Consider the following 23,878-nt stretch of genomic DNA (forward strand, 5'->3'; position numbering starts at 1 on the left):
CCGCCCCGCTTCCGGTTGCTGCCGGGCCCGATATCCGGTGTCCGCCCGCCCTCGGCTCCGCCGCCGTGATGCTGTCCCGGTCCCGCTGCGCGTCCCGGGCGTTCAGCCGCTCGCTGTCCGCCTTCCAGAAGGTACGGTCCGACCGGGCCGGGACCCCCGGCGGGTGAGAAAGTCGCCGGCGGGCAGACAGGGGTGGGGTGGGGACGACAAGGGGCGTGGCGCGCCGGCCAGGCCGGGCACCAAGGGCACCGGGACGCGGAGGCCGCCGCCGCGGAGCTGGGCGGCCCGGAGCCGCTGTCGCCTCCGGGGCGTCTTGCGGAGCCTAGCGGCCGGGCGCCTTTCCCGCGGCCGCAGGCGCCGCGCCCCTGCCCGACCCCACCCTCAGTCCGCGCCGGCCGAGGAGCCGCCCAGAACCGCGCCCGCCCGGACACCAGACTCTATTAGAGCTCGGGGGCGGGGGGCGCCGCGGAAGCCCCCGACTGGATCCGGGGGCCTCTTTTCTAATCTGTTAAAAAGCCAGTGGGTTATCACTCCCGTGGGGGAAGGTTGAGATAGTCTGGCAGGCCCGGCGTCCCGCCCGCGTTGTTGCTGTAGCCTTTGCCTTTGGAAGGAGGCCCGAGGTTACCTGTCACCAGTCCCGGGGGCAGCTTTAAGTCTGTACTTGGAAAAGCTGTTTCCTCCCTCACTTTTCGTCTCGGGTGACCGACGTCTTCTTTCTCAACAGGGGAACTGCCCTCTAGTGAGACGTTCCCTGCCTGGTAAGTTCTGCCCTTTTGCCGTCCCCTAAAAATGCTCTCTCCTCCTCCTGGGCAGAGCCGCGTGTGAGGAAATCGGGTGCCTGTGTTTCTCCGCCTCGTGTTCAGAGAGAGAGAGAGAGGAGCGAAACAAAAGACGCTTTTTTTTTTTTTTTTTTTTTAATTATTGGTGTATTTGGCTGCACCAGGTCTTAGTTGAGGCACTTGGGAATCTAGTTCCCCGACCAGGGATGGAACGGGGATCGCCGCCCCCCCATCCTCGCCACCCGCCACCTACCCTCCACGCCCCGCATTGGTTGGAAGTGCCGAGTCCTAGCCACTGGAAGCCACCCCAAATGCTATTTAGTAACAGCTGTCGTTTGTTCATTTAGCACATAGTTACTCAGTATCTTCTCAGTGTCAGGCACCTGTGCTGCTAGGCACTCACAAGGGATACAGCAGTGAAGGGGGGGCGGGTGGGGGTGGGTTTCTCACCCTCCGGGAGCTTACAACCTAGTTAGGGAAAGACAATATGTAAATTGCTCAACAGATGGATTATCATGAATGCTGAAAAGGAAACAAATGAAGCTGGACACTGAAGCTGTGACCCAGAGGATGTGACAGGACAGGGGCCATCCAGATGAAGAGCAGGAGAAGGAAAGGGAATGACATGTATAAAGTCCTTGAGGAAGGAAAGCGCTCATCAGTATTTTGGAACTAGCATAAGAGGTGATTTGGCCAGAGCATTTTGGTTGAGGGAGAGAGTGGTATGAGATAGAAGATGGTAGAGAGATGAATGGAAAGAATTCAGGTTTTTATCCCAATAATTTTTTATATGCCTGGCATAAATATTCGTTGAATGAGTTGATTTTCTTATGGGCATTCTATGCGCCAAGTATTGTTTTGAGTGCTTTCTGTGCATTTTTTCAGTTACTCATCAAGAAACAGTAAAATAAATATTTTCTCTATTTTACAAATGTATGACTCAAGGCTAAGAGAGGTTAAGTGCCTTGACCAAGGTCACTCTGCCAACTATTGGTCAAGCCGGGTCTGCTCCTCAGCCTGAACTCCTACCCCATCATATTATCATTTACTCATGCTGCTGCTGCTGCCAACTCGCTTCAGTCGTGTCCAACTCTTAGTGACCCCATGGACTGCAGCCTACCAGGCTCCTGCATCCATGGGATTTTCCAGGCAAGAGTTCTGGAGTAGGGTGCCATTGCCTTCTCCAATCATTTACTCATAATGAATAGATTATTTGTTGAATTCTTACTACATAGCCAGACAGTATGCTAGGTGGCAGGGATAGAGGTGGTCTCTACCCTCCAGGAGGGTACATAAGTACCCTTAATTACATAAGTACATAATTACATTGTGATTACTGTGAAAGAGAAGTAGGGGGTGGGATGATATAGCCAGGCTTGGGAGGGTGGAGAGTGAGGTGGCACCATCAGTAAAGGCTTCCCCAGAGAAGTGACATTTATGCCAAGTCTTGGAGAATATATAGGAGTTGGCCAAGAGAACAATATTCTAGGCAAAGGGAATGGCTTATGCAAAGTTTTCAGACAGGAAGAGACATGACCAGTCATAGAAATGGAAAAGAAGCTTGTCTGGAAGGGCTGGACAGGAATGTGTAAAGTTTTTGGACTTTATCCTTATAGTCATGAGATCATAAGAACCTAGCACAGTGTTAGCTCATAGGGGACTCTCAGTAATAAACTCTTTACCTTGGAATTTTGAAAAATGTCAGTAAACATTTTCTCCATTTTATAGACTGGCAGGACAATGAGAAGAGCCTTGTTCTTGCTTTTTGTGCTGTGGTTCAGGGCTTCTCCTTGGGCTAGTCACTTAACCTCCAAAAGCCCTCCTTATATATGAAATGAGAATAATGGCAATGGTCATTCCACATCAGGGAGTGTTAGATGAAAATCAAAATGAGGTCATTATGTGAAAGCTTTTTATAAATTCTAAAGCACTGTATAAATGAAACTTGCTGTAGGATAAACTCTAAAGTGGAATTAGAGTTCCAAAAATCAGTATGGGCTGCTTGCTTGCTGCAAGCTCATATACATGCTGTGTTTGGGATTTGTACTATAGTTGTTGGCTATTGGACATAAAGAGGTGACTTACGTGACTGAAACCTTGAGGATGTTTGTGGGAAGCTGGGACAAGAGAGAATTGTCTTCCAGTTGGTATTTCCTGTGCCCATGGTTCAGCAAGAGTTGTTTTTGATCTGAAAAAACAAGACACATGAAAGAATATAATCAGGTGAAGCAGATAGAGTAATTAGTTGTCTGTTGCAGCAGTGCGGTTATTTGTAATAAGGACAATTGGTGGAGCAGAAAGAGGCTCTCACCTTAAGTGTGACCAGAATGGAAGGTCTCAGCAAGAGTGGGAAGGCAATAAACGGAAAGGAGGTGTAATAGTTTGCTTGAGCAAGCTGAAGACCTAGGGCCTGAAGTAGCCTAGTCTTTGCTGTTGGGATTCAGGCAACAAGACTTCCAGCTCAGTGCATTTTAAGTAACCAGGGAAACAAACTCTGGCCAGACGTTCCACTGCTTCACCAGGCTGTGTGGAGTCACAGGATAAGCTATCATGTGTCTCCTTCAGGCTTCAATTGTATTTGAAAACTTGGGAAGTAGAGGCATTCTATCATGAAAACATACAGGGATAATGAAAGTTTATGAATTTCGAGATAAATAAGATTATAGAATTCTCCCCTTTCTTCTTCAAACCCATTCCCTGCAGTCTCACATACCCATTATTCTCTGCCATTACGATTACTATGGTGGAAAAGTTTAAGAGACAGGACTCTGTGTGATACAGATTATATTATTGCCTGCTGTTGATCCTGCTCTCTCTGAGTTAGGGGGTGCACAACTTCTTCTCCATTCCCAGCAGGTATCCTGTATGAGATAAAGAGTTGTTGGTTAAGAGTTGTTTTGTTTCTTGCAGGGATCTCCTTATGTCAGGGACCAGGTTACCCTGACAGCAGGAAGACTGTGTAAGTATCACTGGGGAGCACAGATATGTGGACCCGGGGTATTGACACCAGTTTGACCATCTGCTTTCTTTCCTGTCTTTCAAGCCTAGTAATCAAGCTGGTTATATTGAGTCCCTCGACCTGACCTTGATGTTAATTTATGATATGAGCCTGAGCTTCAGCCCCATGTGAAGTATTGGACCAGGAGTGTGTCAGGACCAGGTGTTCAGATTATAGTGAAAGTGGAGCTGGAATCCTCTTTTTATGGAAATTGATAGAAGGGTGCTCCTAAATATTCTGGTTGGATACAAGTGAAGCTGAAGGACTGGAGGTTATGTTTATTGTGGAGGTTAAGAGCATCCTTTTGGTTGCATAGTTACGCATTTTAGAAACAGTAAAAGCAAGAGACTAGTCATTTAAGTCCTGGGACTTTGACTAGTGTAGAGGGAATGAATGCTACTGTTACATAATGCAAAATTTGGAGAGAGGCCACCCATGTGTGTTTCAGATTAACTTCTGCTTATGAATGTTGCTTAATGCTTCTTTGCTTCCAAATATTTTCAGGGTGGTTGTAAGAGGACGCTCTTTAGTTTCCTGTTGAGCAGCCATCAAGCTATTTTTCTCTATAGGTGGAATCTTCAAAATGAAGGGTCAGCAGATTGCTCCTTCTTCACTGTGTATTACAGTGTCAATTTGGCATTCATAAGTCTTTGAACTGTGTGTACCTTTTGATCTAGCAATCCCATTTCTAGGAATCTGTACTGAACTCCTGGTGTACCTGTGTTTCTCAGAATGGTCAAACAGCAATGGGTTGGTTAGGCTATGCTGTGTTATATGTTCATTCTATAAGTGGGAAAAAGCAGGTTATAAAATTATTCCTTTTGTATTGTATGGTATAGTCCCATTGTAAATTTTCTTTTTGGTCTTTCTAAGTTTACTATTGTTAACATCTAATACTTTTGAAAATTAAAAATTATTTAGGGAGTGTCAAACTGTGTTTCTCATCTATAGTTTAAATGAAAATTAGAGCGACCACAAATCCTATGCAATAAATAAAACAAATAACTATTTGAAAGTAAATTATTTTTAAAACCCCTAAACTTTGAATGATGAGGATCACAGATTAGGGTATTACTCTAATCTAGTAACTGTTTTTGTATTGTATTTTGTCTTTTTTCTGTGAATAAGGTACCTGTTTTACTAAAAATCTTTTATTGTAAAACTATGTTTGGTTTTATGTTTTTATTTAATAGGTTACACATTTACATGGTTGAAAAGTAAAAAGAGTGTGCATGAGAAGATTTTATCCTGTTCTCCTGTGCTACTACATTCCTATTCCCAGAGATAGCTGATGTGCCAGGTTCTGGGTGTCCTCAGAGAGCAGTCTCTGCATTGACACATTACCCGTTAGTTCTTGCCCATGAACGTGTATCCATACATGGTTGGAAACTTTTATGCAGGACACTTTGTGTTCTGTATTTTTTTTAATAACACATTTTCCCTTGATTTTACACAGAACTTAAAAATACCAAAGGCAACTTAAATCTGTTTCACTTTTTATTGTAAAGGTGCTAGTTGTAGAATATTCAGACAGTCCTGAAGTCCAAATCACTCTTCCAAAATGTGTGTATGTGACAGATAACCACAGATAGCATATATATCAACGTTTTCCCATCTCCAGTGGTAACCACTGTTCATGGCTTTATGCATACAAAGTCATATCATTCTCCAGGTTACATTATTTCAAGTTAGTGCCATATCAGAGAATACCTTGCTCTTTTGCGGTTCCTCTTGAATGAGTCCAGAGTGGACTGATGTGCTGCTTTCTGGCAGGAGAACAGGAGATTATGAGGTTTTCAGTGGGGTTTGTTTGTTTGTTTTGTTTTGTTTATTTTGCATATAACACCTTGTTTTACTTTCATCTTGCTGTCTTATCTAAATCTATAATCACATAAACAGAAATTCTGTTTTAAAGTGGCAAGTGGCAAGTACCCTGAGGGCATACAGTTTTATCTTACATGGATTTAGTTAAGAAAAAACCTAATCAGGAAGCTGAGTCCTTTTGTGATTATGCAAAGGACCAAGACGCTGTCTTTTTCTTCAAAGATGCAAATGTAAGTCTGTTCTGGAAGAGCTGGCATTTCACTGCAGCACATTTCACTCACCCAAGGGCCTCACTGCTTGAGGCACCCAAGTAATCCAGGCTTTACTCTAGACCTGCTGAGTCAGGGTCTCTGGGAATGGGGCCTAGACAGGTATGCTTTGAAAAAGTTCCCCAGGTAACAGTGATGGCCACTCCTAGTCAAGAATCACTGGTTTAAAGGGAAGGTGAAAGAATCTAAAAAAGAGTGGATATTTGTATAACTAACTCACTTTGCTGTACAGCAGAAACTAACACAACATTGTAAATCAACTGTACTCTAATAAAAATTAATTAAAAATAAAGGGAAGGTGATTCTCATGCCTTATCTAGACTAAAATGTGAGTGATTCACCTGTTAAAGGAGTTTACTTTTATGTTTGTTTTGTAGCATTAACAGCAGTAATATCTTCAGCGTTCGCTTCTTTAGAACTACAGCTGTGTGCAGTAAGTACCTTCAGCACCCTGCATTCTTGGGAATGGAATTTTAATGAGAAGAATAGCAATTGACTGAATTTAATGGCAGAAAAAAAAGGAGAAATATGGACTGCGTGATTTCCCCCCTCCCCTTTTTTCCTAGAGGATGATGTGATTACAGTCAAAACCCCAGCATTTGCAGAATCTGTCACAGAGGGGGATGTCAGGTGGGAGAAAGGTAAGATTTACTGCCTTCTCACTTGTTAAGTTTAAATACTTTTGAAAAGTCCCCTTTACTCCCCTTACCTCCATGATAATTAGTGGAACCTATGGCTCCACTCTTCTTTACATGCAGTGTACTTTCCCCTGGCTTGTAGGAAAGGGGTCCTGTAACACCTGCCAAAGGGGATTTTGTGGCTAGTTTTCTTGTTACCCACTGCTCACCCCTAACAGGTAGCCTTTGACTGTCTTTTCAGCTGTTGGAGACACAGTTGCAGAAGATGAAGTGGTTTGTGAGATTGAAACTGACAAGGTAGGCTTGCCCTATTGGTGCCATCTTTCATGGTCTCCCCTTGGTGTTTTAACCTAATGAAAGGAACAGGGACTTAGTTGTTGTTTGAAGATAATTGTTAGCTGCCTCAGTAAAATTGTTGGAATAGCTCAGTAAAAAGAAAAAAAAAAGCATTTAACGTTTAATTTTAGATTGTTCTAGGTGTATGTACTATGTACTTTAGTAGCTTTAGTTTTGTAGCTTTTGTGTGTGTATACATGAACTGTTTCCAGTTGTTTTTTATGTATCACTTGGCAACACACTAACTGAATCTTGCTTTAATGTTTCTGAGAAAGGACAGACAAGGTGCATCTTCACAGTAGCATTGATTACTCTTACTCTGAAAGTGTGGCCTTGATGTTTATGCAGGGTCTTGTATATCTGTGTTGCAACTCTTGTGACTCATTTGCGATTCTGTACAATTAATTTTCTAATGCTGAGTAAACATTTGGACTCTTTCTCCATCTGTCTTCCTTGTGAAGACCTCTGTGCAGGTTCCGTCACCAGCAAATGGCGTGATTGAAGCTCTTTTGGTACCTGATGGGGGAAAAGTAGAAGGAGGCACTCCTCTTTTCACACTCAGGAAAACTGGCGGTAAAGAAGTTCTCCTGGTTGTCAAGGTCTCCAGTGTTCCCCCTTGGAATTGGGGCTGAGCATAATATACTAATTCTTGATACATCAAATACCATTTTGCATTCCCTCTGCCTTTAGTGAGGCAGTAAGAGGAGAGAGATATATGTATGGTGTGAACTTTAAATGTCAAGTTTTAGAAGAAAAGGGTATTAAGAAAAGAAACCTCACAGTAGTGTTCTTTTTGGTGCTGGACCTTTTCTTAAATAGGAAGGAAGAAGATTCTAGAGAGAGTGTTTTTTTTCCTGTCCCCTTCCCTGACCCTGGCAGCAGAGTCACATGGGGGCTTTAAAAATAACACGAATGTCCAGATTCTGAGGCCAAGGGATTCTAATATATTAAATCTGGGGTTTTCAGATCCTGGTTATCTATCATAGTTTTTGTTATTGTCTTTAACACTCTCCAAGTGATTCTGATACACAGCCAGGGCTGGCAGCCACTGTTCTAAAGTGAGAAGAAGCAGTGTTTCATCATGTCTATTAGGGAGAATTTTGGAGTAGTTTTTTCACATCTGTTCTGTCACAACATTTTTTAGGGAGGGTTGAATTTTTCTTGGGAAGAAATAAGGAAATGAATTTATATTGGATCTTATAGTCAGTGTATTAGAGATTAGGGAAGAAAACTTTTGATTCTTAGTTAAATGCTGTAACTACTAAAGTCTATTTCATGGTTAAGATAGTTAAGCAGAAAGATTGTAGATGGCCTCATTATGTTTGATCAGGTTAAGATCAGAAGCCCAGAATGGAAAGAACATACACTTGTGTACACTTCTACACAAGTAGAAGACTAGGGAATAAGATTGATTCTTCTAGTTGGAGAATTTCATCTTCTGACCATTCCTTAAGAGGGTGTTCTTCTGATTTAAATATAAACCCAGATGGTGATATTCAAATGGGTAAAATAAAAAAATATTTAAAGTTGTGAATTTCATTGCTTGACCACCTCATTGTTTCTGAGAGTTATTCTAGATAAAATGCTTTGAACTCTTAAGTCTAAATGTGTCCTTGATTATTTAAGTGTTTATTTTTTAATAGTTAAGAGTTTTTCCACATGTGATGTTAAAATAGGAGACATAGGAGACAATCAGTATTACTGTACCTGGAAAGTTGTTACTTTTATGTGTGTGTTTCAACATCTTAAATTGCTGGGGTTTTTTTGCTTTGAAGTCTATTACCATTGACTTAGGTGCTTTGAAAGTACTGGCTGAATTTGATGACTAATAGACATTTATGCAATCAGGAAGGCAGCTGAATTCAGCCAGTTATCTTATGTAGGATGTTTAGGAGTCCTGGGGAAAGAACAGTGCCTTAAGTCACTCTGTGTATCTCATAGCCTTACGCGTATAGAAGGTACTCAGGAAGCATTTGTTAACTGATGAGAAAGAGAGCTTTTGCTGCTAAATTCTACTTAGTATCTGCAGTTTGGTTGCTTTCCATTCCACATAGTGCCAATGGCATCTATTTTTCTTGTTTTCCAGCTGCTCCTGCTAAGGCCAAGCCAGCTGCAGCCCCTGCTGCCGCAGCCCCAAAAGCAGAACCCACAGTGTCTGCTGTTCCTCCTCCCCCTGCAGCACCTATACCCACCCAGATGCCACCTGTGCCCTCGCCCTCACAGCCGCTCACTAGCAAACCAGGTAAGCCTCTGCCTCCCATGTGTCTTTCTACGGGAGACCATCTCATCTAATGCCACATTCCCTCAGAGGGCAAAGTCAGACTAATTATGGCTCTGGACAGGTTTCATTGGCTGCATTGTAAAAGAAACTTTAGACTTTGTATCAGAAGACCTGAGTTTGCATCTCAGCTTTCTGTGTATAGCTGTGTGACCTTAGACTAGTTATTTAACTTCTCTGACCAGATTGTTTATTTGTGAAGTAGGAGTGATACTGATGTATCTCAGCATACCTTGACACGTAAGTGACAAGTGCAGTGTGAAAGCATGGGCATATACTCGAGTAAATGTTTCTCATTGTCTGATGCAGTGCACCTGCTCTCATTTACAGTGTCTGCTGTAAAACCCACCGCTGCCCCTCCAAGAGCTGAGGCAGGAGCTGGTGTAGGTCTGCGTTCAGAACATCGGGTAAGCCTCTAAGGACCACTTCCAAGAAAGAAGCCGAGGAGCAGTGTTGAGATTAATAAAATACGGGTATGCTCTGCCTGCCTTTGAGTGGCCGGCAGCTGATTCCCTTGGCCTGGCAAGGAAATTCATTTTAGGAAATGACTTGTTCATTCACGTGACCGTCAAATGAAAAGACTGGAACTGGAGGTCTTCTGAACACTTGTCCACTGGTTTTTTCCCTCTCTCGTGCTACCACTGAAGTGCTGTGGGTGAGAAAGGTGCATACAGGGGATGGTAGCCTGGTAACGCGTCTCCTCCCTCCCACACTTCAGAGAGGTGGTTTAGCGAGCTCTATTCCTGTTCTTCCGGGATGCTTAGCTGAGGGCTGCCCAGTGGCAGTCAGGGGCAGACATAAAACCTCAAGGAAGTATGGTCAAGAGTGTGGGTTCCTCTGCCTGAGAATACCTCATAAAAATACGATAGCCTGAAAAATGTGTTGCTTCTGAGTTTCCATTCCACAAGTAGCTATTCTCATGCAAGTCTTTATCACCAGAAATTGCCTTGTCTATAATGACTCTTGGGCTGGCTAGCCCTACACCACACACTCTTCCTTTCCATAAATTGGTTTTGGTTTATAAACCAAACCATTTCCTGGGCCTCTATTCTTCATCAGACTTCAGGGCACATCAGAGTGAGTAGTTTTTAATCTGTATTTCCTTGTTTTTGCTCAGAGGAGCAAGCCACCACAGGAAAGAGGAAGCCTGGATCTCTTCCTGTATTTAGATACTACAGTCCTTAATTATCCCCTCCCAGCAAGCCCAGTGCTCCTGCAGACTAAGTGGGAGGGCTAGGCCCAAAGACACCAGGTTGGCAATACTTGTCGCACTCTCCCTTTCAGGAGAAGATGAACAGGATGCGGCAACGCATCGCCCAGCGTCTGAAGGAGGCTCAGAACACCTGCGCGATGCTCACCACTTTCAATGAGATTGACATGAGGTGAGAGCTCTAGTCCTCCTCCTCCCTGTGCTCTTTTTCTTGTAAAATACTTGAACTTGCCCAAAACTAACTTAACAGGAAAGAAGTACTTCTTTGCACTGTTTCTTGACTTACACAGAGTGACCCACTGGTTTCATTCTCTGATTGACTTTCCTAATACTATGCCTGCCTCCTCTGTGACTTAAAAAACTTAGCCTTGTAGATTTATACCTGAATCTTGTGATTTCTGATAAACGAGGCTGGTAATAGTCTTAAACTCTAATGATCACTGTTAACAAGTAGAGAGAGGGGAGTCAGGCCAACAAGGCTCCCATTCAGGATGGAGAATCATTTGACAGCATGCCCAGAGTCAGGGGGCCATATCCTGCTTCCTTCTCACTGTGACTGCTCCTTATGTGTGTTCCTAAGCGACTCAGGATTGAGTGGGTAGAAAGGCACAGGCTTTTCATATCTTTCACCTTTTCCAACTTCGATAATGAAATGGGAAGCAAGTTTTGCTTTTAAAGACAGAAACCTCAGAATATTAACCAAAGGTGCTGATTCAGTAAGCCCATTTCTATAGTAAGATAATTGTTGACTCACTTTTCTTCTGCAAGACTTTGTTTACAGGTATAGGGAAGAGATTGTAGTTAAAGTCAACAGACGGTTTTTGAGTGCTTACTGTGCACAATATATTACACTATATTTTGGTGGAATGCAAAGATGAGTGATAAAGAACGCTTAGCCTGGAGCTACCATCTTGTTGGATAAATGCAAAGTAAAATCTAGAAAAACAAGTATCAGAAAAATACAAAAAGTGTGAGGTGGAGGAGAGAATGAGATTGTTTGTTTTTGAGGTGGAGGTAGGAGTCAGAAAAGGATTCCTGGAGAAAAAGATCTTTAAGGGGCCTTAACGATTCACATTTTGATGTAATGGAGGAAGGTCATTCCAGAAGATGTTAACAGTATGGACCTGGCACAGATAGGAAAGTACAGGACACATCTGAGAAACAATCACTGTGAGGAAGATGTGTAGGAAAGAATGGTAAAGAAAGTTGCATCCATATTTCAGAATGTTTTAAGGGCCAGGTTAAGAGTTCATATCTAATACAGGAAGTAAAGTCATCAAGTCTTTAGGTCATCTCTTTGCTTCTTTTTATCCCAAGTGCTTAGTCTGCTAATCTGCATTTCACTAGGGTAAATGGTTTCCTTTGGAAAGGGTCTGAAAAATGTAGAGAGGGAGATGGTTTAGTGACAGCATGCTGTAGCATTGTTCACAGAGCAGGGTTCTGTGGTCCATTTCACTGGATGTCATCCATTCTATTGTGAAGCTTCCCCAAAAGACTAGATGTCATCCAAGCCAAAGATTTCTCTTGTATCCATAGGATGCAGGGAAGGACCTTGACTAATGAGTCACAAAGGCTGCAGCTTATGTTTCAGTGCATTAGGGCCAAATTGTACACAAATTGAATTGGATTTTGAAATTCTACCCAATTCCTTAAGACAAAACATGTAAATATTTGTGGCCTTGAAAGATGCAGTTGGCCCAACAGCTTTGATTGGAAAGTAAGTACAGTAGTTGGATCTCCTTTCAGCAGCTAATCGAGGTGTCACTTACTGATGGCCTGGGGTCCCTCTGCAGTCAGTAATCTGGTTTAGATTGAGTGCCCTTTGGGTCTTGTGCTGATCAGCTAACCCATAAGGGGCCTTTCTGAGACCTCCTCCTCTCCCCTGTTGTCCCAGCCTCTGCCTCCAAGGACAGAACTCTGAAATAGAAACTACTTAATGACCAGACAATAGCATTTGGGCAGTTTTGAGAGCAGAGATGTTTATCGCTTCTCTTTCTGTCTTCTGCAGCTCTTGTGTCTTGGGAACCAGTAATGTCTTTAGGGTGGTAATCCTAGCACTAAATGTAGTTAGACTCAGGAAAACAAACATTTTAAACCCAATCAGTCCCCCTAGGAAAACTTCCGTTTTAAAAAACAAGAGGTCTAAAGAGGGGAGTTAAAGTTATACCATCTTATCTTTCGTGCTAATGTCAGATTAAGCCATTATAGGGAGAAAGAGAAAACTGAGCATTTGGGCCTGAGATAAAGTTAAATTCAATTTCCATCATGCAACTGTCTTCCCATAAATACGGAGATTTCTGCAGCAAAATGATGGGAAAGCCATTTCCCGCTAACTCCAGTATATGTGTTGTATGTTCGTGAAAAACCAGCCCCAAAAGAACAAAGACTGGTCACACTGCAGAGGTTTCCCAGTAGCCTTGCTGCTTATACTTTAAAAAGCTTAGGTCCACACATGTTTCTAATTACCAAGGAAACTATGTCCATTAAATTAATTTTAAGGGCAAGAACTGTGTATTAGCTATGTCTTGGTGTCTTGCATTGACCACCATGTGTGGTGGGTATTAGTGCCCATTTGAAGGAACCAAGCAGATGGAACTGCTCACTCTGGGGAGATCCATGAATATACTGACTTCCTCATGAGCCTAACACAACACTGGATTGTATCCATCCATAGGTAGTCAAGACTGCTTTTGCTCACATGAAACCTGTGCACCTGTGTGGTTTGGGGTTTTATTTGTTTTCATTTGTTAGGAATGTCACAAGGAAGTCATAATTAGGTTTGGTGGTTATTTTGAAAATAAACAAGAAATATTTAATGAAAAAGTTCGTCGCTCAGTCATGTCCAACTCGTTGTGACCCCAAGGACTGTAGCTTGCCAATCTCCTCAGTCCATGGACTTCTCCAGGCAAGAATACTGAAGTGGGTTGCCATGCCCTTATCCAGGGGATCTTCTCAACCAGAGGATTGAACTTGGGTATCCTGAATTGCAGGCGGATTGTTTACCATCTGAACCACCAGGGAAGCCTGTTTAATAAAAAGAATGGTGCTTATTTTGTGGACTTTATGCTTTTAAGAAAAAAAACACCAAAACTATTTTCAGAGTAGATAGCTCATGAATTCAGTGTAGCTAGAAGTCACTTTCTTGTCCAGGGTGAAGCTGTTGATGTGCTGTATGAACTCATTCATTTTGTCTGTCACATAATCTCTGACTTCTGGAGCATTAAAATGTCCTTACATAGAGTGGATCTGATTCCCTTGGATCTAGGTTTTTAAAGGAATGAAGTAATTGTGTTAACCTCTAGTGGACTATTTCAAAACTTGAACTTAGATGGTACAGAATAAGGGAAAACTTTACCCAGTTGTATGCCTGGAGTTAGAAACCAGTGTGAAAGTCAGAATTGAGGTGTCTTTTGTGGTCAGTTTGTTTTGTAATGTGTTCTTGCAGTAATATCCAGGAGATGCGGGCTCGGCACAAAGATGCTTTTCTGAAGAAACATAACCTCAAACTAGGCTTCATGTCAGCATTTGTGAAGGCCTCAGCCTTTGCCTTGCAGGAGCAGCCTGTGGTAAATGCAGGTGAGTTTGTGGTGGCCAGAATCAACAGAGGTCCTGGAGGTATGTGTATAAATACAGAAATTCTCCCCCACGCTCAAGACACAAAGACGATGGTCCTCCAACTGAGGCTTCTTATTTCAGATGTGTGAGAACTTGAGTACCTTTCTTAGGGATTTCTGGACTGACCTTCCTGAATGGGCATCAAGAGTGCTTCCTCCCCACCAGCTGGACAGAACAGGTTCCCTTCCCAGTGCAGAGCTTGGCAGCTGCTCTGGCGACAGGCAGTTCTGAGCCAGTCCATTTCTCCAAGTTTCTCATGTCAGTGTGGAAACTTCATGTTGTGGCTGGTGCCCACCCTCCCACAATGGGACCTGACTTCTATATTTGGCATAGCTCCAGGGTGACCTTTGATTTCTGGTCAGTGGGCTTCATTGGAAGGCCTTGGGCTTGGCCCCTCTTTTGTGGGCTTGATGCTCATTTTCCTTACTTTTTCCTCACCTACATCGTTGAAATGTTGACTTAACAAGCAGTTCTCTTCTCCACTGAGACAATTCTCTGTGTCCTTAGAAGATTAGAGGACATGGGTACTTTTGCAGCCGTCAGCGTGCAGGGTCCCGAAAGGTCTAGAAATAGAAGTCCTAACCCCTTCCGCCAAGTGGCGCACCCTCAGGTAGGGGAAGGCTTCGTTTCATCCAAATGTGAAACCTCTGCACTTCTTCCATTCTTAGGCGTCCTGATGACTCTCTCCATCTCTTCTGCCTGCCCATACATGTAGGCGTTTCTTAGAGTTCCCTTGGCCTCTTTCTCACTTTATTTGCTTTTCCGGGATGTCTTATCTACAAAACAACATAGAATTCCTATGGAAAAGATTCTCAAGCCTGTATTTTCTCATGAGCATCAGACCTAAATTCTTAGCTATTGATTTGCTCTCTCAGGCTAGCATATTAAAGACAGACTACACCACTTCCTACTGAGTCTTCTGGAAAGAGGCTTCCCTCGCTCCTTGTTGCGACTGAGCAGCAGAATGGGTGACATCCCCCCACTTCCACTTCCTTTACTAACTTGCTCTTTCTGGGGGGCACTTTTAAACCTGCCATTAGCTGAGGGAGGGCTGGAGTAGAGCTGGTGAACGAGAACTTGGGCACATACTTACCCTGTGTTAGCCCGTGTACCGATCCTTCTCAGGGCTGCCGAGGAGACGGATGCTCCTGTGCTTAGTCAGGACACTTGGGAGAAGTTAGGCTTGGTTGGCATGGGAGTAAGAGGGGTGCTGGCTGCCACTTGTAATGCGGCGGTTTTTGTGCTGGCTGGTCAGTCCACACCGTACGAAGCCTCTCGGACTTTTACTCTATTAATGCAAATGTTGCCTCGCTAGCCTCGGCCTGGGGAGTTGTATGTAACGTGTGTCTTCTCTCTCATAGTGATTGACGATGCAACCAAAGAGGTGGTGTATAGGGATTATATTGACATCAGCGTTGCGGTGGCCACCCCTCGGGTATGTTGGAGCAAGAAGTGGGGAGCTCTGGTCTTTGACTCTTACCCATTTGAAGAAGCAGACCTCTTGAGAGACTTTTTTCTGTACTTTGATTTTTCTAGAAGCGAGTTGTTTGAAGAATAAATCTGTTTTTGACCATACCACATTCTTCTATCTTTTGCAAGTCTAAATATTTTAGACTACGTTAATCACATTGAGTAAGATACTCTGGGGCGGGGAGACCTTTGGCTTGAATCAAGAGAGTTGTAACTATAATGGGTACTGTTAATTTACACCTGAAAAGAACTTTTTACTCTCATCAGGGTCTGGTTGTTCCCGTCATCAGGAATGTGGAAACAATGAATTATGCCGATATTGAGCGAACCATCAGTGAACTGGGAGAGAAGGTAAAATGGACGGGTGTATGTGAGCTGCAGGGCAGGTCATGGAAGAGAGCCTGGGAAGGCTGGGCCAGTGAGCAGTGCTCAGGGAGCTAGAGCCTCCCTTTGTTGTGAAAGGAGAACGTGGCCCCTGAGAACGGCAGTCACGTGCGAGAGCTGAAGTACGGCTCTGGTGGAGCTTATGGTGCTCTTGTGAGTGAAGATCTCATCTCATCCAGTTAAACCTGCTTGGAAGAGGAAAGGTCCCGGAGTCCTTTCCTCTGGCCTGTAACTAGTCACAGGCATCTATCTCAGTTAAAGCTAGAACTTGGACCGTTGATCTCAGATGTGAGCCTTCTGGACTTCCTTTAGGTGGAGGGAGCTGAGTTGACATTACCTTTCAATTATAAAATCTGTTTTTAGGCCCGGAAGAATGAACTTGCCATTGAAGATATGGATGGTGGTACTTTTACCATCAGCAATGGAGGTGTTTTTGGCTCGCTCTTTGGAACACCCATCATCAACCCCCCTCAGTCTGCCATCCTGGGCATGCATGCCATCGTTGATAGGCCAGTGGTCATAGGAGGCAAGGTATGAACCATCACCATTAATGTCCCAGCAGCTACATGATGAGGTGAGGGAAGTCTTAACTAAATGCTCCTTAAAGATTTGCTATAATTTCAGGCATAAGTTGAATCTCTTCATTTCTAATTAATAGCTAAGGCATTGGTTCTCAAATTGTGTGTGGAACAGCAGCACCTGGGAACTTGTTGGAAATGCAAACTCTTGGCCCCTTCCCAGACCTAGTAAAGCAGAGAGTACAGATGGTTCTGAGGCACGTTAAGGTTTGAGCACCATGGAGCTGAGAAAGCTTGCTCCTTCATCTGGGACTAGTCAGCAGGCTTCGTTCTCTAGGGAGTGTGGGGGTGCCATCGAAGGCGTGGTCCTTGCCTCGGGAAGTGGAGGGCAGCAGTGCAGAGCCACTGCCAGCCTGCCCGCTTGTCGTGACGAGGCTCAGAGCTTTCCTGGGAATCAGGGAATGAGGCCAGAGGGTCTTGAGCTGGCCCCGCGAGCTATGCTGGTAGGAAAATGTTTTCTGGGACCCCTGTGTTTAGAACCTTTTGAAGTCCCTAACTCCTTGAACCCCAAAATTGTAGATATCTGCTGAAAATGCTCATATACCCAACCTTGCATAGAGTTTCAGAGAATTTGTGGACCCCAAGTTAAAAAAAATTATTATATCTTTAAAGAAAAAACTGCAGGTAGCCAAAATTGAAGAGGAACTTTTCCTTGTAGATGGCAGACAAGTGAGAGGGCAGAGCATGGTTTTTATTTAAAGACGGTTGCAAGGAGACTCCTGTTTTCTTGGGTTAAGCTTTTTGTTTTTGAGTATGTGAGTTTTGCACTCAGGGTCTGGCTTGGTCTTTGAACACATTGTATCTAGAACCAACAAAGCAAAGTAGGAAAGTCTCTGGACCTGGGGACTTACCTGTGGGCTGTGCTTAGTCATCTTCCCCCTTCATCAGGGCTTTCTCTGCACCACTGCAGACAAACCTGTTGACCTCTCTCCTCTGTAGGTGGAGGTGCGGCCCATGATGTACGTGGCCCTGACGTATGATCACCGGCTGATCGATGGCAGAGAGGCTGTGACTTTCCTCCGCAAAATTAAGGCAGCGGTAGAGGATCCCAGAGTCCTCCTACTGGACCTTTAGGAGGAAGCCTTGTGCCCTACACATCAACCATGCAGGAACTGAAAACCGGTCTTCTCCCTGTCCCCTCACAGGCCCCAGGTTAGCCTGGTGACAGGCACATGCTGTTGGCCTCAAGCAAGGAAACCAGGGCACTATGTAACCAGCAGTCGCAGGTCTCTCTTGGTGTTCTGCCAGGCTCTCTCCCTCTCTGCACCCTCTCCTATGCGCAAATATCTGATTTCCTTAGGCTTGAGGGAGAGAGAGAGCCTTAATGGATGCTCCTTATTATTCCTGCCTTTCCTCCCATTAGCCCTCCACAGAGATGATTTCGCTTTCTTCCTGTCCAGTACACTATAGGGAACCTGCCGGGGACCATGTGATTAAGTTTCTATCTTTTGAACGTCTGTTCTTCAGAGACGCCTAGGAGGGTGCTCTGCCTCCCAGGCTTGGAGCAGCCTCTGTCCTGGCTGTGCATGTCCTCACTCCATTCCACCCGTGTGGAGGTACCACAGGCCACGGGGTGCTGCTTTGCTTAAGTGGCACCTGCATTCTCAGCTGTCATTGTCTAAAAGCTGCCTCTTCTACCTCTTCCAGGAAGCACATGCTGGGGGATCTGGAGGGGCAGAGCTGGGGAGTAGGCAGCGTTGAGGTGGGAGAGGGCAGATTCTGAGGTCATGTGTTATTAACGAGATTGGAGCAGAGCCCAGGCCTGCCCTCATACTCTCCGTCATAACTCCACCACGAAGACCCATTTTGGCCCAAGCACACACAGCTGTGGTGGTGGTGACCTTTCCCAGCTGCTAGGAGCAGTTTATCCCATCTTGTCCTCACTTAGATGCTAGCACCTCTTGGTAGGGAGACAAGAGCGTGTCCCAACCTCGGGCTCACACGGCTCCTGGTAGAGACTGGCATGAAGGTGACTTCCTGTGGACTGGCTCGGATTGTCTTGAGCTTTTAAATTCCGTTGGTATAAACCTGTGGGCTGCAGAGGCGGTTCTGTTCCTTTCTGTGTCAATGCCCTTCGGGAGTGGCGCCTCGGCTCTTCTTCCATAGAACACAGGTCTGGTGCAGGACGGATTGTGGTGGAAACCAGCCCAAGATGCTCGTACACAATGGGGAAAAGGCCAGTGTCACCTCGGAGGTACTGCCTTGGGTCTGGGCACGACATTGGAATTCTTTGGAGCATGGTTAAATGCACACATCTTGTCAGGAGAGTTACTGGGCTTCATCACATTGTATCCAACTGTATCCAGGCCTGAGGCTGCTGACCCTTGACAACCAGGAGCCATTGACTTAGTGTGGAATGACCATTTGTATCTTGAGCGAAGAAGCAAGGCCTGGGGGTTGGGGGGGGAGGGGTGGGAGCCAGTACTGAGTGCCTGCAGCAGCTACTACGTCTTCACTATTCAGAACGTAACTAAAATATTTAAAAACTGATTTTAAATGCAAATTAAAGGGCAAATGTTCGCAAACGGTGTTTCTGCTTCTATACTTCTTTTGAGGTTGTACTGATGAAGAAAAACTTGTTCCCCCCTGCTTGAGGCCCCTTCAAATGCCAGCATTTACATTTTGGTGGGGCCTCGTGTTATTTCTGGGGTGGACTGGGGAGAGGTGGAGCGACCCATAATTTCATATTTTGCAGTTGATGGCCACGTGGGTACCCAGACGCTCAAGGTTGGTCAGAACAGATGAGGGTAGATCACTCCTCGGGGCAGTGGTCTGTGAGGGCCAGCGGATGGGGCTGAGAGCTGATCTGTGCGGCGTACGTGGGACATACATTGGTAGTGTCCAGGCTGAAGCAGCCTGGCTGTTGCCCATGCAGTCCCCACCTGCTGACCTTGCTCACAGTGGTACCATCTTCATATGAAGGTCTGTCACAGGAACAGAGTGGCTCCTAGAGGGCAGAACTAGAGCTGGTAGGGAGAAGAAACTTGGGTTCAGTGAAAGAATTTTAGAATGATCAAGTCTGGGGCATGGAGCTACAAGCCTTCATGTCTTTAGCAAACCTACAAAGGAGGAATATTTAGCCCCGTTTTTATCAAATGGAGACAGACTGTAAGCCCCGCTGGGACCACAGTTCTAAACCCAAGGCCTAGCAGAGTGCCAGATGTGCAGTGCTTATTGCACAAATGAGGCCAGAAGTTCAGAGGCAACTGGCACTTCGTAGGGTGATTGGAGGTTCTGGCCTGACAGGGAGTGTAGTAGAAGGAATAGACTTGGAATGGACTCCACCAGGCTCTGGCCAGGTCCTCTAATTTACCTCCCTGAGTTCCAGCCTTCTCAGGAGCCACCATGTGTTTAAGGGATCTCTGTGAGGATGGACCCCCACCCGCAAGCACCATGACCCTCTTTGAAGACTTGCCTGTTTTGTGTCCCACAGAGCCCAGTGTCCCCTACATGCTGGGACTTTTCTGTGGGTTCACAGCTGCTCTGTGGGGTATAGGCTGGCATGCTGTTCACTACCAGCCCTGCTTCCTCCCTCCTAGCAGGTTCCAAACACACTCTTGGTTATCATGGAGCTCCTCTGGGGGAACCCTCCTTTATTCCCATTCTAGCAGGGCCCCTCTCATTGCGTTGATGAGGCAAGGACACCAGAGGTAAGAGCAGGCTTTATTGGAGTGATGGTGGAGGAGGTGGGCAAGCCCCAGGGAGAGCCAGCACCTCCTTGCGTCCTTTGCCTCAGACTCATCCCAAGGACTCCCCACAGCACAGGTCCCCAGCCCTTCACAGCCAGGACTGGAGGGTGGTGTCAGAGATGCCCCCTGGTGGTGATGGAGACAGGCGAGAAAGGGTTGAGGGCAGAGGTCTATGGAAATTTCTGTCTTGGATGCCACACCCCAGTGACAGTCCTGAGAGGAAGAAGAGGGCCCCCAAATCTGGGGAGGGAATTATCTTTGGGGGTAACTACTTATGCTAGCTCTTCAGAGACCAGAAACTTCTTGCTTCTGGCTAGAAGCTTGGGCAATCATTCTGGGTGTTGCGTGGTTTCATTTCAAAAGGAAATGAAGTCACAGTGGGCAGTGGATTGAGTGGACCCTCAACACTGAAATGCAAAATGGTAAACAGGACAGAAGTCCAAGAAGGGAATCCTAGTGGAGACAACTTTCCTTCAAGCGGCTTCAGGCTGGCGACGGAATCATGGTCCCCCAGCTCAGACCCACGGGCCAGGGTTTGCTTTGTCTCCACGTGGGTGGGCTAGCTGGGGAAGGGAGCCCTTTATTCTGTTTTCAAAACTTCTGTAAGTGGCAGAGCTGTGCCTTCCCCTCTTTCTCCCCCTCCCTCCTTATCCTTATTTTCCTCCCCTCCTTTCCTTTTGCTCTCAAAGGTCTGTAATTACAAGATAAGCGGCATGGTCAGAGGGGGTGGGTTGTCCCGTCCCTCCCGCTCCACCACATATCTGCTACAGACTTCTTCCCTGCTTCCCCGCCTCCCCCATCCCCTGGGGAAGTAGCCTTTGGTAGAAGGGGCACACTGGTTGTGTGGCTAAGATGACCAGCTAGGACAGCCCTGGTTTGGAGCCAGGAAGCCAGGGGACTAGTAACCTGAGATGAGTCTCCAGAGCCATCCTGAGTGGGGCACATGTCAGATCACGAGTCAAGATTTCTCGGCTCAGCAGGTGGTGGTCAGTAGCTCAGAGCTAATGCCAAGGAAGGCACCTTTTAACAGGGCAGGTCCCAGTTCAAGGTACAGGGTGTAGACACAGAAGGTGACTTGACTGATGGGCGGAGGATGGACAGGCGGAGACGTTCAAGCTGCCTAACAGGCTGAGATCTCTGCCCCTCAGCACCAACTAGAAAGCATTTCTCCAAGAGGTGGCTGGGGGAGTCCACAAGGCCCTTCCTGGTCAGTGGTGATGAGACTTCTGAGGCCCAAGGGTGGGGTCCTGACCAGGAAAGGCAAGCTGCCTTGCATTCTTTGCCCAGGGGCCACTGCTGGGAGGTGGCAGGCAAAGAGACATGAGGAGATCCAGACCAGTCCAGCCACTCCCTTTGCCGATACCACGCCCTCCTATCCCCCCAGTTTGCTCCACTGGATGGAACTGAAAAAGGGGTGGGCCTTGAGCTCGTGGACGCCGCCGCCTCCAGCGCCCAGGCGCCGGGCAGGGTCGAACTGCAGGAGCTGCGGAGAAAAGCCCAGTCAGCCCTGGACAGGCTGGCCAGGCCCCCGGAACCCCGTGTTACCCTGGTGGGGGGGCAGGGGGCGGACATTGGTGTTTGGCCACCGAGGTAGAGAAATTTGTTGGCCCTGTGACCCTCCTGCACCCGTGCCGGACACCTAGCACATGGGGTGGCTTGTTCACACACACGGCTCTGCCCTCCCTTCTGTCCACCCTCAGGCCAAGAAGGCACCACCGGGAGGCCACCTGCACCTCACCTCAGTCAGCAGGGAGGCCGCCGGGCCACTGAGCCACTCGGGCAGCTGCAGCTGGGTGTGGGGCTGGATTCCTGAGGGGTGGCTCTGGGACAGCGCCTGGGAAGACACGGGGAGGCGGCCCCCAGGAGTCTGTACACTCCAATGGCGCCCGAGATTTTATGTCTTCCCCCTGTGTCACACCTCACGGGCACGGCCATGACTCCATCGCCTTCTGCTTTGGATCTGCTGCCTGCCGGGCTGAGGAAGGTGCCTGCACCTGTGATCCCTAGTTTCCGCAACAACCTTCAAAGTAAGCAATTGGCACCCCCATTTTAAGGGCAAGAAGCAGGTCGACGGATTTGTGCTGAGTTCAGGGTTTGAACCCAGGCCCCTGTGGCTCCAAGCTTGCTAGAAGCACCGGTCTTGGGTTGCCATCGGGGCAAGCACTCTATCAGGAATAGCACTGAAACCTGTCTCCTTACAGAAACCAAATCTCCACGGGTGGCTCCTTTGCCATGGCATGCTCCTGCCAGGGTCAAGGCAGGGCTGTGGTGGGAGAAGGCAGGACCTATCTGTGTTCCAGAAGGGTGCAGCTGTGGAGGAGCAGAGGAGTGTGTCTGGAGGTCAAGAAGACAGGCAAGAAGCCACCTGGAGGAAGGCCAGGAGCCCTGAGCTGGAGAGGTGGGAGGGCCCTGGCTAATAGGAGAGAACCACTCTGGGCGGCTGTTTGCAGCCAGGGCTCTCAGAGGCCCTGGCCTCGGGACCAAAGCAGGAGGGAGCCAGGAGAGACCAGTCAGCTCTGAACTTCCGGTTACACCACATCCACTCAGGACACTTCCTGCTCAAATGGAGCTTGGCTTCTCCCTGCTGCCTGACTTAACCAGCCCCAGGTGGAGCACTGAGCTCATGGGGGAGGACAGAGAGCTGAGCCCACCACCCTGAGCAAGGTGCTTGCGAGGGGAACTTCAAAGCTCTGGGTTGACCCAGGCGGGACAGGGAAGCTGCTGGCCTGGGATGATGGAAACCCTCTCTCTGGTCTTCCAGCCAAAGTCTGGGGGCCACAGCTCTGAAGGGTGTGGATGGGGGGACATGGTGTGAGCAGTGGGGAGAGGAGGCCTGTGGGGGATGATCTGAGGAAAAGGGCTGTGTCACACTCAGCCTCCCTCCAGAGCCAGGCCCAAGCGCCCTCTTCCAGGAAACTTCCTTGAGCACCTCAGCTCAACTCTCCCTCATCTAAGTTGACAGTCTCCCTAGCTATCGCCACTTGCCTGACGAGGGTCGGGGTGCAAAGTGTGGCCAAGGTCTGGGTGGGAATTGCTTCCTCCTCCTCTCACGGTCTCCGAGCTGGGGCAGAGGGGGCCTGTGCCGACAAGACATTGGGCCCAATGGCCAGGTCTTGAGCAATCAGGTAGGCTCAGCCCCCAACACTGACTGTTGGACTAACCCCAGCCCATCCTATGCTCAGTGACACCCGCCAGGCTCCACACCCTGCCCACACAGAGCTCACCGTCCCGGTCAGCAGTTCATACAGGAGAGACCCAAAGCTCCACCAGTCACAGGCGTCGGTCAGCTCCGAAATCCCACCGACCTCTGCGGGAGCCAGAACAGTCTTCAGTCTCGCTGAGAGGGCAGGTCTCCCCTCAACCCCTTCCCCACCACCCCCACCCCCAGAATGGGCCTGTTGCCTCTCTCATCCTCAGTCCCCCGGCCCACCCCACACACAGACACTCAGGGGCTGCCCCGCCCCTCCCTTCTTGCCTGGGGCACTGTAGAGGTTGTGCGAAGCCTCCCTGCAACACTGGGGCTCCACCTCTGACCACTGGCCAAAATACGTGAGTCGGATGTGGCCTTGTCATGCCGTGTGTGTTCAGGGAGGAGCCAGAGGGGACGAGAACTGCAGTTAGTCATCTTGGAACCTTTGACGTAGGGCAGGGGACCCCAGGAGCCAGTGGGCCGTGCTGGGCAGAGGTTCCCTAGGGGCTCGGCCCCTTGAGGCCCCCGGGACAACCTGGTCGTCAAAGGAGCGGCTGCCCCAGAGCTCAGGGTGGGGAAAGGGTCTGCTTTCCAAGCTTAACCACAGCCGGCCAGCTTGG

The 23,878-nt window shown here is 47.2% G+C and overlaps 2 protein-coding genes across 10 annotated transcripts in view; one reads left to right on the top strand and one right to left on the bottom strand.

Annotated features, from left to right (window-relative positions):
* Positions 1-18,909, top strand: DLST (dihydrolipoamide S-succinyltransferase). Its single transcript, XM_027552448.1, has 15 exons — positions 1-131; positions 725-758; positions 3,690-3,738; positions 6,248-6,303; positions 6,437-6,511; positions 6,750-6,805; positions 7,306-7,417; positions 8,931-9,086; positions 9,453-9,529; positions 10,407-10,504; positions 13,778-13,908; positions 15,309-15,382; positions 15,685-15,768; positions 16,165-16,332; positions 17,319-18,909. The coding sequence occupies exons 1-15, from the start codon at positions 69-71 to the stop codon at positions 17,451-17,453; spliced, it is 1,368 nt and encodes a 455-aa protein (XP_027408249.1). The 5' UTR covers positions 1-68; the 3' UTR covers positions 17,454-18,909.
* RPS6KL1 (ribosomal protein S6 kinase like 1) overlaps positions 18,208-23,878 on the bottom strand; it is a 17,756-nt gene continuing 12,085 nt past the window's right edge. For 2 of the 9 annotated variants that reach the window (XM_027552439.1, XM_027552441.1), the window contains exons 8-11: positions 23,544-23,633; positions 23,293-23,375; positions 21,807-21,902; positions 20,024-21,551 (exon numbers count right to left, since the gene is read on the bottom strand). In XM_027552439.1, coding sequence (XP_027408240.1) covers positions 21,441-21,551; positions 21,807-21,902; positions 23,293-23,375; positions 23,544-23,633 — 380 coding nt within the window. In that variant the 3' untranslated portion in view covers positions 20,024-21,440. Of the gene's footprint in view, positions 19,346-20,023; positions 21,585-21,806; positions 23,151-23,292; positions 23,376-23,543; positions 23,634-23,878 lie in introns of those variants that run through there. The other 7 variants (XM_027552445.1, XM_027552443.1, XM_027552442.1 and 4 more) reach the window with 7 other exon arrangements.

The sequence above is a fragment of the Bos indicus x Bos taurus genome, chromosome 10, assembly GCF_003369695.1.
Source record: "Bos indicus x Bos taurus breed Angus x Brahman F1 hybrid chromosome 10, Bos_hybrid_MaternalHap_v2.0, whole genome shotgun sequence".
NCBI classification, from domain to species: domain Eukaryota; kingdom Metazoa; phylum Chordata; class Mammalia; order Artiodactyla; family Bovidae; genus Bos; species Bos indicus x Bos taurus.